Source organism: Musa acuminata, chromosome BXJ1-7 (genome assembly GCF_036884655.1).
Source record: "Musa acuminata AAA Group cultivar baxijiao chromosome BXJ1-7, Cavendish_Baxijiao_AAA, whole genome shotgun sequence".
Lineage (NCBI taxonomy): Eukaryota > Viridiplantae > Streptophyta > Magnoliopsida > Zingiberales > Musaceae > Musa > Musa acuminata.
Window position 1 is genome coordinate 40,596,960 of NC_088333.1, and position 15,063 is coordinate 40,612,022.

Sequence of the window (15,063 nt, forward strand, 5' to 3'; positions counted from 1 at the left end):
TTGGTGCGTGTGGAGGGTGAGGAATGAGTTTGTTTTCCAATAAAAATGCATGTTGGTGTATAGTATTTATTTTATAAAGCTATTGCCTCTACCTTCGCAAATAACATGGAAGAAGAATAATCATAATCGATATAAGGCAACTGCTACTGTGGAAGATGATCAAACCAAACTAGCACTCGTTTCACACTTGGAATCGAGTCTATCACTTATGGCTAGACCAAATGTTAGATATTTGAATCCAACCCTCAATCCAAAAGTTTGAGAAGAATTATTCACTCTCAAGATCTAAGTGAAACAAGATATCATCAATGCAATCATTAACATTGAAATCCAAAAGAATTTAATCTCGATAAGTTAATCATAAAAACTTGGACTCAAGATCATTCCTTATCTAAAGCCATATCCACTGGATTGGATCTACAAAGACGTAGAAACGAGCATAAATCAATAGTGCACATTCGAAATTATGATCGTCAATAAATATATCGACAAGGTGTCATACAAGATGGTGCCCTCTGACATATGTCAAGTTATCTTTAGAAGTCTATATTGGTAGGATCGAGAAGTCATCTACTGCCGTTTGGCGTGGACATCCTTGTTAGGCAAAGGCAAAAGTGCTATCGATGGAGATCTGAGCATCCTTGTTAGGTCACTCATTGGAAGCGTCTATTGGATAGTGCTCCTGTGATACATCGATCCTCATTATAATGCCAAAACGATAGAAAAAAAAAAAAGTATCGATAAACAACTTCTAATGATTGACTAGCATCGAATGGTTGGTTGGTAGCTGCTGTGTGTATACAAGAAGCTCAAGTGATGATGTCCATTATCTCTCATAATTTGCTGCATTGAGATCTTGCAAACCCTATGGCCTATGCTGCATTGAACAGCTGCGAAGTCCTTGAAAGGCCTGCTTGCACATCTCAAATCATAGTGCTGCCAGACCATGAATCTATATGGCCAGGTAAGAAGACAGCTTTTATTTAAATAAAAAAAAAATATATATATATATATTTAATTTAATCCAAAAATTTTATTAATTTCACTAAAAAAATTAATAAAATAAAATTGATTTCACACGACTCTGCTGGGGATCGAACCCAGAATCTCTGGTTCCGTAGACCAGCGCCTTATCCATTGGGCCACAGAGTCGACAATGCAAGAGAAATTTAAACACAGAATAATAACTTAGTGATTTTAATACGATAATGAAAATTTTAATTTTCTTTCGAAGATGTTAATAAAAAATACGAAACCAAGCAAATGTTTAGCTGTTTTTTTTATATATTATTTATTTATCGACCTTTAGTCTTCTACGATTCTCAACGAATGCTTCCTTTCTCATAGTAAAATAATTCTTATCGATAATGTTTTTATGTATGATTTAAAGGTTTAAAACCTCATTAAAAATCTCATAGAATAATATAACTTAACTTCGTAAAAAGTATTCTTATGACACTATAATAATATATGATTAAAATAAATGAATTGCCATTTCTGTTCTTTGTTGTAAAAAGAGCAAAGTAGTTATTTTATTAAAATTCACTTTCAAAATTTTTTTATTCTTTACAAGAATACATGTATTTATAGGGAACTGACCGTAAGGAAATCTGAGGGCGACATCACATATACAGCAGAAGAACAGAAAAAGAAAAACTTCAAATTCCCAAATATGTGTTCGTCGTCGTGCGAAGATTGATACGTAAAAATCGAAAACTGCATATACGAAAGATTATGTTACATAGAGAGATCATATATCCCTGAATCCCTATAGACCTTTAGGAGTGAGTGAAGGAGGTCAAGCGACCTCCTTTGTAGTGGTGATCCTCAAAGTAAGGCTACGACGATGCCCATTAAAACTCCAGACTTGCTCTAACGAGGAGAAGGGGAGGAGAATAGGAGAGGTAACAAAAAAGTCTTTAGCTCAAGAACCACTAGTTCCCTCCTATTTATAGAGGTCCTCTGTCAACTTAACCCTAATAGATCTTGCCCTATTAGGTATTGGATCTTCATCCGACTACCCAAGCCTATTAGATTATTAGATCTCTATTCAATAATCTCTCATAGGCTCTTATTGGATCTCATCTATAGAATCAATAATTCATGGGCTTATTGGATATCCAATAAGATATGAGCTCCGGCGGATATCTCATATCCGAACCTCTACTCATTGCAACGCCTACAATATGTGTGTGACCTTCTAAGCCCAATATCAAGTTGGTCATGAATCATATATATCAAAACTCCTTCTGGCTCAGTGAATTATTATCTCCATAATAATTCACTCAATTCATCGACTGTGGATGTACTATGCCACTACGTCGCAGTCCCCAGACGATATAGGGGAATCCAATCCATTGGACCAATCTATCCTTGGTTACCGTATACATATAGTCTCTCATCCATCTAATATCCCTAAGATTGTATATCGGGTATAGTGCTATCAGACCCATACGGTTTCTACTTGAGTCTTGCTCTAATCGGATTCCCTTGGAGAACTCTTTCTCTTTCGATTTGAATTATCCTAGCTAGGGATTTGTCTAAGCAAAAACACATGAGATATTCTTCTCATAATACCGAGAGTGGATGATCCTCTATTAATACTCAATTGTCCTCGTAAGGTTGGCTACCACTCCCGATGACCGATTGTGCTAGATTTGGAACCTCCAGAACTATAAGTCTGTTATAAAAGAATAAAATACTCATACAGAACATTCTTGGTGCCTAAAGTCTAAGGACCCGAAACACCACTAGGACTGCGGAATCGGTGTCTGACAATAAGATATCATCAACCATCTAGCATTCCGTAAGTAGCTCAATCAATAAACTCATTCTCAAATGAGCACCTGTAATGCACCCTTAGTGTCCCCACACAAGTAGCTATGAGATCAGCTGCATCCATCATATAGATGGGTATACAGCATACCAGCCTATCTGATTATCTCAATGTCCGTCTCGAGCAACCTATGACCGGGATTATTTAGGATCTATGTTTAAAGGTGAATCAATCTCATTATCGTGATCTTATCACGATCCGATTCTCATTACATAGATCCATAGACATCACAATATATTCATGCTACAAATAATATAAAATGATAAAATATCAAATAATAATATTAAGCAAAAAGACTGCGTGTCATCACTCACGTAATTGGCTTCTAGGGCACCTATGACTAACACTCTCCCACTTGACCTAAAGTCGATCACCTATGTGTCTGATCCCCATCAAATCCTTGTGACGCTTAAAGACAATACGTGATAACGGTTTTGTCAATGGTTTTGCAATGTTATCTTCGGATGTAACTCTTTTCACTACTACATCTCCTCGGCTCACGTTCTCTATGATCATGTGGAACCTCCTTAGAATGTGCTTAGACTTCTGATGAGACTTGATTCCTTTGTTTAAGTAATCGCCTCATTGTTGTCACAATATACTGGAATAGGCTCCTCGTTGCTTGGCACGACTCTCAGATCTGTTATAAATGTCTTCATCCAAATTATATCCTTTGTTGTCTCTACCATATCAATGTATTCCGTCTTTGTAGTCGAGTCAGCAATAGTATTTTGCTTGGAACTCTTCCAGCATATTACTCCTCCATTCATTGTGTACATATACCCCAAATTCGACTTGCTATCATTGATATCAGACTATAAACTCGAGTCCGTGTAGCCTTCAATCTTGAGGCTATTACATTCATATACCAATAAAAGCTCCTTAGTTCTTCTCAGGTATTTAAGGATATACTTTATTGCTTTCCAGTACTCCAAGCCTGGATCCGCTTGATACCTGTTCATGACACTTAGAGATGCGCTATATCAGGCCTAGTACATAACAAAACATACATGATAGATCATATCATTGAGGCATAGGATATCCTATCCTATCGCTGAGGCATACATAATAGACCCTATCGTAACACTCGCTATACATGTTCACTAGGTAGGAATATCATCAACCTATCACCAATAAAAAGTTTTGAATAAAAAGAAACAAATGGTTCAATGCTAAAATTAGAGTGTCAACGTGATCCATTACCAATAGTATCTTTTATTTTCATTCGGAAGACACGATCTCTTGTGACATTTTCCGTGATCTCAATGTTCTTCTATTATGTTTGCATGAATTTGCCCAATAATATGTTATGCGGGCCTTTTTAAACGGCATGTCATTTTGATTAGAGGTGAAGAGTTTAAATTTAGTTCGACTTCTTGTATTGCACACAACAACAATCTATTTTTCAACTTTTGTACAGTTACATGCAGTTGTGAAAGGCCATAACAATGTCAGTAACAAGTAGCGAAGATCACGCATCACCACCCTTCAACTGCCTGCACAGATCACCCTCTCCATCTCCTTCCTCCTCCTCCTCCGCCCTATAAGAAGGCCATTAACGAGGTATCATCCTTCACTGACTTCCTCCTCACCCTCCTCACTATAACAAGGCCAATCCTTGGTGAAGTAGGTGATCTCATCCTTGGCTTACCTCCAACATGGGATTCCGTTGCTGGCTTCTCGTCATCACCTTCGTCTTCTCCATGGGCTTCCATTGCGAGCTGGCCGGAGCTCACGGACGACGGCAGCTGCTGCAGAGCCTCGAGCCTCCGGATGACGGCGTGTGCACCGCCGTGGTGAGCCCTCAGGGTTACGAGTGCCAAGAATATGAGGTAGCCGAGTGCAGATAAATGTGGATGGATGGATGGATGATTGATGCGGGCATGGCATGAGTGGCTGAAGCTTGCTGCGTTGCGTCCCTTGCAGGTGAAGACGCAAGATGGGTACATACTGACCATGCACAGGATACCACAAGGACGAGGAGGCGGCAGCGCGGGGAAGAGGCAGCCTGTGCTGCTCCAACATGGAGTCCTCATGGTACGTTTCCTCGAGCAATCTGCATGTGTTGCCATGCATGCATGTACGTACAGTACGTTGTCGTCTTCGTCATTCTTCTTCTGATGATCGACGCATGATGGATGAATGATGGCAGGACGGGTTGACATGGCTTCTGAATCCACCTCAACAATCACTGGCTTTCGTACTTGCAGACAGCGGATTCGATGTCTGGATCACACACGGCAGGGGCACCAGGTGGAGCCGTCGCCATGAGTCTCTCGATACATCAAACCCGGTTGGTCATCTTCTCTACAATGCTGATTATGAAGTCTTGAGCAGGTTCATCACCCTGTTGTTGTCTCGCAGGCTTATTGGGCGTGGTCATGGGATGAGTTGGCCAGCTTTGATTTGCCTGCCACTGTGGGTTTTGTATTCCAGCAAACTGGGCAGAAGCTGCACTATGTTGGTCACTCCATGGTAGGAGACTTTACGTACTTTAATGCGAAACATGTCATTCTTCCTTCCACTTTGAATTACTTTGCATGTATGTTCTGCTACTTACTGCCACCACTACAACTACAACAACTGACTGACGTTGGATGATGCTACAGGGAACTCTGACAGCTCTATCAGCATTCTCCGAGGGGAAGCTGGTGGATAAGATCAAGTCAGCTGCCCTTTTGACTCCGGTGGCCTATCTGACTTACATGACAACTCCAATCGGAAGAGCTGCAGGCAGCGCATTCTCAGGAGAAGTAAGAACGAGTTCACAACACTCTTTGAATGTTTCTGTCATCAAGGGAGGGAGGGAGGGAGCTACATCACATTATCTTCTTCTAATTTACCTACGTCCAGAGGTGTGTCATAGCTTTCTTGCTTTTTCTTGCAGATGTTGGGAGCACTTGGAGTGGGAGAATTTGATCCTAAAGGGTACGTAAACTAACACATCCCTCTCGTTGTTGTCAAAAGAAAATGTGCTGACAAAAGCATCAGAGGCCTTATCAACATGACCGACCGACCATACATTGAGTGATGTTATCGTTAAAGCTCTTCCTTCTAATTCAACTGTCTTCCCTAATGGATAAGCAGGGCAGTCGGAACCAATTATTTGGAGTTCGTCTGCGCTATGCCGGGGGTGAACTGCTACGACCTTATGGCATCATTCACAGGTACGCACAAATTATTCCGCTGATAATATTCCGCCCGCAACATATGTTTGATTTGACTTTAATCATATATGTATTTATTATTGTAGTCTTCAATTAATTTACATTTGTGTAATGGCTTTTCCTTCCTTATTCTGCACTCACACACACACACACACTCACTTTGGATGTAGGGCCAAACTGCTGCCTCAATTACTCCACTGTTGACATGTACTTGAAGTATGAACTCCAGCCGACATCCGTGAGGACACTCGTCCATTTTTTACAGAGTCAGTCAGTCTGATACAAATCCAAAATATCATTCATATACTTGAGCTACTTAGATTTCTTTCTCACAATAGAGTATGTAAAACTTTCGTTGACCACTCACAGCGATCAGAAGTGGAGTGATAACAAAATACGACTACGGGAGCAGTATGGCCAACATGGTTGCGTATGGGCAGAGCAGCCCACCCGAGTACCACATGCCCAACATTCCACACCACCTGCCGCTGCTGCTCAGCTACGGCGGCGGTGACATGCTGTCGGACGTCAAGGACGTGCAGCTGCTGTTGAAAGATCTCCGCAACCATGACGCCGACAAGCTCGTGGCTCAGCTGGTGAAGGAGTACGCACATCTGGACTTCGTGATGGGGGTGAATGCCAAGCAGGTCGTCTACGACGGCCTCATCGCATTCTTCGGCAAACACAGTTGATGGGCTTCTTCCCGGTGCAGTGCTTAATATTATAACTATACGCGATTGCTGCTGACTTGACATTCTTTGTGTACTCACTCTGTGGGAGATTCATGTACAAAGCGAGGTGAAAGAGAAATAAATCATATGTTTAACCAGTCGAATCGGCATCCATGCTATATCCCTTTTCCACCGTTTTAGCTTCTACTAAGTGGCATCACATCCGATGAGTCGTCGTCAATCGAAACAGTATCTATCATAACACAAGTAGATTGGTGATAAATCTGGGTTGATCTCTAGTGCTGTTGTTGCTGCATGTCTTCTTTGGTGCTTGTGGAGGGTGAGGAATGAGTTTGTTTTCCAATAAAAATGCATGTTGGTGTATAGTATTTATTTTATAAAGCTATTGCGTCTACCTTGGCAAATAACATGGCCAAATTGCTTGATTGTTGTAGGCAAGGTTTAATTCAAAGATAGGTTTCTTATAATATGGGTAGCCACCACGAAAGCTGGTTACGGTAGTCCCAAGCAAGAAACATTGCAAATAATACATTGCTAAGCGAAGCATTGCAGCAAGGAGTCGACCCTTTCGTATTGTATTTCACATCAACATACCCACCTGCGAAGGCTCGATCAGTGCTAATGTATTAGACTAATTGATAGATCAATTTTGATACTTATTTTAATGTATTTATTTTGTGAAAACGGGAGAAATATTAGAAGGATCATCCTAAAGTTTGAGAATAATTATTCACTCTCAAGATCCAAAAGTTTGAGAATAATTATTCACTCTCAAGATCCAAGTGAAGCAAGAGATCATTATGCGACTAGTAACATTAAAATCCAAAAGAATTTAATCTCGGTAAGTTAATCGTTCCTTATCTAAAGCCATATCCACTGGATTGGATCTACAAAGACGTAGAAATGAGCATAAATCAATAGTGCACAAATAGATCGACAAGGTGTCATACAAGGTGGTGCCCTTTGACATATATCAAGTTATCTTTAGAAGTCTATATTTGTAGGATCGAGAAGTCATCTACTATCGTTCGGGTGGACATCCTAGTTAGGCAAAAGTAAAAGTGCTATCGATGGAAATCCTGTTAGGTCACTCATTCGAAGCGTCTGCTGAATAGTGCTCCTGTGATACATCGATCCTCATTATAATACCAAAACGATAGAAAAATAAATAAATAACTTCTAATGATTGACTAGCATCGAATGGTTGGTTCGTAGCTACTGTGTGTGTACAAGAAACTCAAGTGATGATGTCCATTATCCCTCATAATTTGCTGCATTCAGATCTTGCAAACCCTATGTCCTATGGCAAGCAAAGCTGCGAAGTCCTTGAAAAGCCTGCTTGCACATCTCAAATCATGGTGCTGCCACACCATGAATCTATATGGCCAGGTAAGAAGCCAGCTTTTATTTAAATAAAAAATATATTTAATTTAATCCAAAAATAGATGTATTTTCAAGCAAAAAATATATAAAATAAAATTCATTTCACACGACTCTGCTGGGGATCGAACCCAGAATCTCTGGTTCCGTAGACCAGCGCCTTATCCATTGGGCCACAGAGTCGACCATATTTACGAAATTTAAACTCAGTAGAATACCTTAATAAATTTAATACGATAATGAAAATTTTAATTTTCTTTCGAAGATGTTAATAAAAAATACTAAACCAAGCAAATAGTTTGCTATTTTTTATATATTCTTTATTTATCGACCTTTAGTCTTCTAAGATTCTCAATGTTTTTGTGTGTGATTTAAAGGTTTGAAACCTCATTAAAAATCTTATGGAATAATATAATTTAACTTTATAAAAAGTATTCTTATGATACTATAATAATATATGATTAAAATAAATAAATTTACATTTGTGTTCTTTGTTGTAAAAAAAGCAAAGTAGTTGTTTTATTAAAATTCACTTTCAAATTTTTTTTATTCTTTACAAGAATACATGTATTTATAGGGAACTGACCGTAAGGAAATCTGAGGGTGACATCACATGTGCAGCGGAAGAACAAAAAAATAAAATCCTCAAATTCTCAAATATGTGTTCGTCGTCGTGCGAAGATTGATACGCAAAAACCGCAAAACTGAAAACTGCGTATACGATAGATTATGTTACCTAGAGAGATCATATATCCCTGAATCCCTATATATCTTTAGGAGAGGGTGAAGGAGGTCAAGCGACCTCCTTTCTAGCGGTGATCCACACAGTAGAGCTACGACGATGCTCCTCAAAACTCCAGGCCCGCTTTGATGAGGAGAAGGGGAGGAGAATAGGAGAAGGCAAACAAAAAGGCTCTAGCCCATGAACTACTAGTTCCCTCCTATTTATAGAGGTCCCCTGTCAACTTAACCCTAATGGATCCTGCCCTATTAGGTATTTGATCTCCATCCGACTACCTAAGCTTTTTAGATTATTAGATCTCTATTCAATAATCTCTCATAGGCTCTTATTGGATCTCATCCATAGAATCCAATAATTCATGGGCTTATTGAATATCCAATAAGATAGGGGCTCCGAAGGATATCTCATATCCGAACCTCTACTCATTGCAACGCCTACTATGTGTGTGACCCTCTAGGCCCAATATCAAGTTGGCCGTGAATCATACATGTCAAAACTCCTTCTGGCTTAGTGAATTATTATCTTCATAATAATTTACTCAATTCATCGACTGTGGATGTACTATGCCACTACGTCGCAGTTCCCAGACGATATATGAAAATCCAATCCATTGGACCAGTCTATCCTCAGTTACCATATACATATAGTCTTTCATCCATCTAATATCCCAGAGATTGTATACGAGGCATGGTGCTATCAGACCTATACGGTTTCTACTCGAGTCTTGCTCTAATCGGATTCCCTCGAAGAACTCTTTCTCTTTCAATTCGAATTATCCTGGCTAGGGATTTGTCTAAGCAAGAACACATGTGATATTTCTCTTATAATACTGAGAGTGGATAATCCTCTATCGATACTCAATTGTTCTCGTAAGGTTGACTACCACTCTCGATGACCGATTGTGTTAGATCTGAAATCTCCAGATGTATAAGTCTGGTATAAAAGAATAAAATACTCATACAGGACATTCTTGGTGCCTCAAGTCTAAGGACCAGAAACACCACTAGGACTACGGAATCGGTGTCTGACAATAAGATATCATCAACCATCAAGCATTCCGTAAGCAGATCAATCAGTGAACTCATTCTCAAATGAGTACTTGTAATGTTTCCCTAATTTCCTCACACGAGTAGCTATGAGACCAGCTGCATTCATCATATAGATGGGCATACGGCAGACTGGCCTATTCGATTATCTTGATGTCCGTCTCGAGTAACCTATGAATGAGATTATTTAGGATCTATGTTTAAAGGTGAATCGATCTCATTATCGTGATCTCATCACGATCCGATTCCCATTATATAGATTCATGGACATCACAATATATTCAAGCTACAAATAATATAAAGTGATAAAATATCATATAATAATATTAAGCAAAAAGATCGTGTGTCAAGTTATACGTGTCATCACTCACGTTTGGCTTCTAGGGCACCTATGACTAGCAATCTCTCGCTTGACCTAAAGTCGATCACCTATGTGTCTGATCCCCATCAGACCCCTGTGACGCTTAAAGACAATATGTGACAACAGTTTTGTCAATGGATTTGCAATGTTATATTCGGATGTAACTCTTTCCACTACTACATCTCCTCGGCTCACGTTTTCTCTAATCAGGTGGAACCTCCTTAGAACGTGCTTAGACTTCTGATGAGACTTGGTTCCTTCGCTTGAGCAATCGCCCCGTTGTTTTCACAATATACGGGAATAGGCTCCTTGCTGCTTGGCACGACTCTCAGATCTATTATAAATGCCTTCATCCAAACTCTCTCCTTTGTTGTCTCTGCCACAACAATGTATTCTGCCTCTGTAGTCGAGTCAGCAATAGTATCTTGCTTGAAATTCTTCCAGCATATTACTCATCCATTCAGGGTGTACATATACCCCAAATTCGACTTGCTATCATTGATATCGGACTAGAAACTCGAGTTCATGTAGCCTTCAACCTTGAGGCTATTACCTTCGTATACCAGTAAAAGATCCTTAGTTCTTCTCAAGTACTTAAGAATACACATTACTGCTTTCCAGTACTCCAAGTCTGGATCCGCCTGATACCTGCTCTCGTGACACTCAGAGCATATGCTATATTAGGCCTGGTACATATCAAGACATACATGATATATCATATCATTAAGGCATAAGGTATCATATCCTATCACTGAGGCATATATGATAGACCCTATCGTGACACTAAAAACATGCACTATACATGTTCACTAGGTTGGAATATCATCACCCTATCACCAATAAAAAGTTTTGAATAAAAAGAAACAAATGGTTCACTGCTAAAATTAGAGTGTCAACGTGATCCATTACCAATAGTATCTTTTATTTTCATTCGGAAGACACAATCTCATGTGACATTTTCCGTGATCTCAATGTTCTTCTATTATGTTTGCATGAATTTGCCTAATAATATGTTATGCGGGCCTTTTTAAACGGCATGTCATTTAGATTAGAGGTGAAGAGTTTAAATTTAGTTCGACGTCTTGTATTGCACACAACAACAATCTATTTTTCAACTTTTGTACAGTTACATGTAGTTGTGAAAGGCCATAACAATGTCAGTAACAAGTAGCGAAGATCACGCATCACCACCCTTCGACTGCCTGCACAGATCACCCTCTCCATCTCCTTCCTCCTCCTCCGCCCTATAAGAAGGCCATGAACGAGGTATCATCCTTCACTGACTTCCTCCTTACCCTCCTCACTATAACAAGGACAATCCTTGGTGAAGTAGGTGATCTCATCCTTGGCTTACCTCCAACATGGGATTCCGTCGCTGGCTTCTCGTCATCACCTTCGTCCTCTCCATGGGCTTCCATTGCGAGCTGGCCGGAGCTCACGGACGACGGCAGCTGCTGCAGAGCCTCGAGCCTCCGGATGACGGCGTGTGCACCGCCGTGGTGAGCCCTCAGGGTTACGAGTGCCAGGAATATGAGGTAGCCGAGTGCAGATAAATGTGGATGGATGGATGGATGATTGATGCGGGCATGGCATGAGTGGTTGAAGCTTGCTGCGTTGCGTCCCTTGCAGGTGAAGACGCAAGATGGGTACATACTGACCATGCACAGGATCCCACAAGGACGAGGAGGCGGCAGCGCGGGGAAGAGGCAGCCTGTGCTGCTCCAACATGGAGTCCTCATGGTACGTTTCCTCGAGCAATCTGCATGTGTTGCGATGCATGCATGTACATACAGTGCGTTGTCGTCTTCGTCATTCTTCTTCTGATGATCGACGCATGATGGATGAATGATGGCAGGACGGGTTGACATGGCTTCTGAATCCACCTCAACAATCACTGGCTTTCGTACTTGCAGACAACGGATTCGATGTCTGGATCACACACGGCAGGGGCACCAGGTGGAGCCGTCGCCATGAGTCTCTCGATACATCAAACCCGGTTGGTCATCTTCTCTACAATGCTGATTATGAAGTCTTGAGCAGGTTCATCATCCTGTTGTTGTCTCGCAGGCTTATTGGGCGTGGTCATGGGATGAGTTGGCCAGCTTTGATTTGCCTGCCACTGTGGGTTTTGTATTCCGGAAAACTGGGCAGAAGCTGCACTATGTTGGTCACTCCATGGTAGGAGACTTTACGTACTTTAATGCCAAACATGTCATTCTTCCTTCCACTTGGAATTACTGTGCATGTATGATCTGCTACTTACTGCCACCACTACAACTACAACAACTGACTGACGTTGGATGATGCTACAGGGAACTCTGACAGCTCTATCAGCATTCTCCGAGGGGAAGCTGGTGGATAAGATCAAGTCAGCTGCCCTTTTGACTCCGGTGGCCTATCTGACTTACATGACAACTCCAATCGGAAGAGCTGCAGCCAGCGCATTCTCAGGAGAAGTAAGAACGAGTTCACAACAGTCAATTGATTTTTTCTGTCATCAAGGGAGGGAGGGAGCTACATCACATTATCTTCTTCTAATTTTCCTACGTCCAGAGGTGTGTCATAGCTTTCTTGCTTTTTCTTGCAGATGTTGGGAGCACTTGGAGTGGGAGAATTTGATCCTAAAGGGTACGTAAACTAACACATCCCTCTCGTTGTTGTCAAAAGAAAATGTGCTGACAAAAGCATCAGAGGCCTTATCAACATGACCGACCGACCATACATTGAGTGATGTTATCGTTAAAGCTCTTCCTTCTAATTCAACTGTCTTCCCTAATGGATAAGCAGGGCAGTCGGAACCAATTATTTGGAGTTCGTCTGCGCTATGCCGGGGGTGAACTGCTACGACCTTATGGCATCATTCACAGGTACGCACAAATTATTCCGCTGATAATATTCCGCCCGCAACATATGTTTGATTTGACTTTAATCATATATGTATTTATTATTGTAGTCTTTCAATTAATTTACATATGTGTAATGGCTTTTCCTTCCTTATTCTGCACTCACACACACACACACACACACACACACTCACTTTGGATGCAGGACCAAACTGCTGCCTCAATTACTCCACCGTTGACATGTACTTGAAGTATGAACTCCAGCCGACATCCGTGAGGACACTCGTCCATTTTTTACAGAGTCAGTCAGTTTGATACAAATCCAAAATATCATTCATATACTTGAGCTACTTAGATTTCTTTCTCACAAAAGAGTATGTAAAACTTTCTTTGAGCACTCACAGCAATCAGAAGTGGAGTGATAACAAAATACGACTACGGGAGCAGTATGGCCAACATGGTTGCGTATGGGCAGAGCAGCCCACCCGAGTACCACATGCCCAACATTCCGCACCACCTGCCGCTGCTGCTCAGCTACGGCGGCGGTGACATGCTGTCGGACGTCAAGGACGTGCAGCTGCTGTTGAAAGATCTCCGCAACCATGACGCCGACAAGCTCGTGGCTCAGCTGGTGAAGGAGTACGCACATCTGGACTTCGTGATGGGGGTGAATGCCAAGCAGGTCGTATACGACGGCCTCATCGCATTCTTCGGCAAACACAGTTGATGGGCTTCTTCCCGGTGCAGTGCTTAATTATAACTATACGCGATTGCTGTTGACTTGACATTCTTTGTGTACTCACTCTGTGGGAGATTCATGTGCAAAGGGAGGCGAAAGAGAAATAAATCATATATCTCCATATAATAAATCATATGTCCAACCAGTCGAATCACCATCCACGCTATATCCCTTTTCCACCGTTTCGGCTTCCACTAAGTGCTATCGCATCCGATGCCTCGTCGATCGAAAGAATATCTTTCATAACACAAGTAATGAGGACATCGTTGATGGATGAATATTAGGCAGGAGTATAACCACAGCATAAATAAATGATAGGTCCAAGTACGGTGAGTTTATATAATTGTTAAAAGATAATTAAAAAATAAAGAATACTTTAATATTTTGGATTCATCCTAAAATATTTTTATTTTTATATTAATAAAATGATAAAATATAATGTAATAAAAAATAAAAAAAAATCCACCATATCTCCAGAAATCTTATGTTCTTGGGACTTCTCAATTGCAAGCTTATTATCATTCGAGTTTAGGGCTTATCTTTTTTTTATGCATGTGTCTCATCAATTATTGTTCCCCAATTATCACAATCTATGCTATGGTATTTTAGCACGATGGGTGGAGGCATAGAAGAGAATGAAGAGGAGATGGGGACGAAGATGCTCAGGTGAAGGAAGAGGGATAAATAGATCATTACATGCTTAGCGTCAGACTAATGAACGTACATCCTCCTAAGGCAGAATCAGAAACTCATGAGCTTATCGTCAATGTGGAAGAGGTTGTATGCATACAACACTCTACTATGCAATAACAGCTCGATACTACTATTGGTGGTCGCTTCCATGACGAGTCTCCTCCCACTATTGATGATAATCTTAATTTTTTAATTTAAATTATATGTATCATTATATTAATAATATGTTATGAGTTAACATGCTATATAAGCATACTCGAATGTTTGTCAACTCAAACTTAACGGGAAGAACTTATATGCTATATTTTTAAAAATATAAAGGTTATTTTAGATACAAACAAAACTATAAGGGCTTAAGTGGTCAATGACCAAAACTATAGGGGCTAAAATGGATCTATTTTTCTTACTTAAATTACATATGTCATTATATTAATAATTTATTATGAGTCAATATAGCATTTAAGTATATTCTAATATTTGTTAACTTAAACTTGATGAGAGGTATTTATATGTTATGTTTTTAAAAATATAGGGGTTATTTTAGATCTGAGTAAACTATAAGGG

The 15,063-nt window shown here is 40.3% G+C and overlaps 2 protein-coding genes and 2 non-coding genes across 4 annotated transcripts; 2 read left to right on the forward strand and 2 right to left on the reverse strand.

Moving 5' to 3' along the window:
* Positions 1-1,079: 1,079 nt before the first annotated feature.
* Positions 1,080-1,152, reverse strand: TRNAR-ACG (transfer RNA arginine (anticodon ACG)). Its single transcript has one exon. It is a non-coding gene; the product is annotated as a tRNA-Arg (tRNA).
* A 3,342-nt stretch (positions 1,153-4,494) lies between these two features.
* On the forward strand, positions 4,495-6,703 carry LOC135679774 (triacylglycerol lipase 2-like). The gene is made up of 9 exons (XM_065193756.1): positions 4,495-4,668; positions 4,763-4,873; positions 4,989-5,129; positions 5,201-5,311; positions 5,446-5,589; positions 5,724-5,764; positions 5,924-6,003; positions 6,174-6,269; positions 6,373-6,703. Exons 1-9 carry the CDS (start codon positions 4,495-4,497, stop codon positions 6,693-6,695), a joined length of 1,221 nt encoding a protein of 406 aa, XP_065049828.1. The 3' UTR covers positions 6,696-6,703.
* Positions 6,704-8,185: 1,482 nt separating this feature from the next.
* On the reverse strand, positions 8,186-8,258 carry TRNAR-ACG (transfer RNA arginine (anticodon ACG)). The gene has a single exon. It is a non-coding gene; the product is annotated as a tRNA-Arg (tRNA).
* A 3,327-nt stretch (positions 8,259-11,585) lies between these two features.
* On the forward strand, positions 11,586-13,794 carry LOC103992994 (triacylglycerol lipase 2-like). Its single transcript, XM_065193757.1, has 9 exons — positions 11,586-11,759; positions 11,854-11,964; positions 12,080-12,220; positions 12,292-12,402; positions 12,537-12,680; positions 12,812-12,852; positions 13,012-13,091; positions 13,273-13,368; positions 13,472-13,794. Exons 1-9 carry the CDS (start codon positions 11,586-11,588, stop codon positions 13,792-13,794), a joined length of 1,221 nt encoding a protein of 406 aa, XP_065049829.1.
* The last annotated feature ends 1,269 nt before the right edge of the window (positions 13,795-15,063 follow it).

Bases quoted from the DNA above. Each gene is read 5' to 3' on its own strand.
- LOC135679774 (XM_065193756.1), top strand. From the start codon at position 4,495: ATGGGATTCCGTTGCTGGCTTCTCGTCATCACCTTCGTCTTCTCCATG. The intron at 4,669-4,762 runs GTAGCCGAGTGC...CGTCCCTTGCAG, and splicing joins ACGAGTGCCAAGAATATGAG to GTGAAGACGCAAGATGGGTA. The intron at 5,312-5,445 runs GTAGGAGACTTT...ATGATGCTACAG, and splicing joins ACTATGTTGGTCACTCCATG to GGAACTCTGACAGCTCTATC.
- LOC103992994 (XM_065193757.1), top strand. From the start codon at position 11,586: ATGGGATTCCGTCGCTGGCTTCTCGTCATCACCTTCGTCCTCTCCATG. The intron at 11,965-12,079 runs GTACGTTTCCTC...GAATGATGGCAG, and splicing joins TCCAACATGGAGTCCTCATG to GACGGGTTGACATGGCTTCT. The intron at 13,092-13,272 runs GTACGCACAAAT...CTTTGGATGCAG, and splicing joins CCTTATGGCATCATTCACAG to GACCAAACTGCTGCCTCAAT.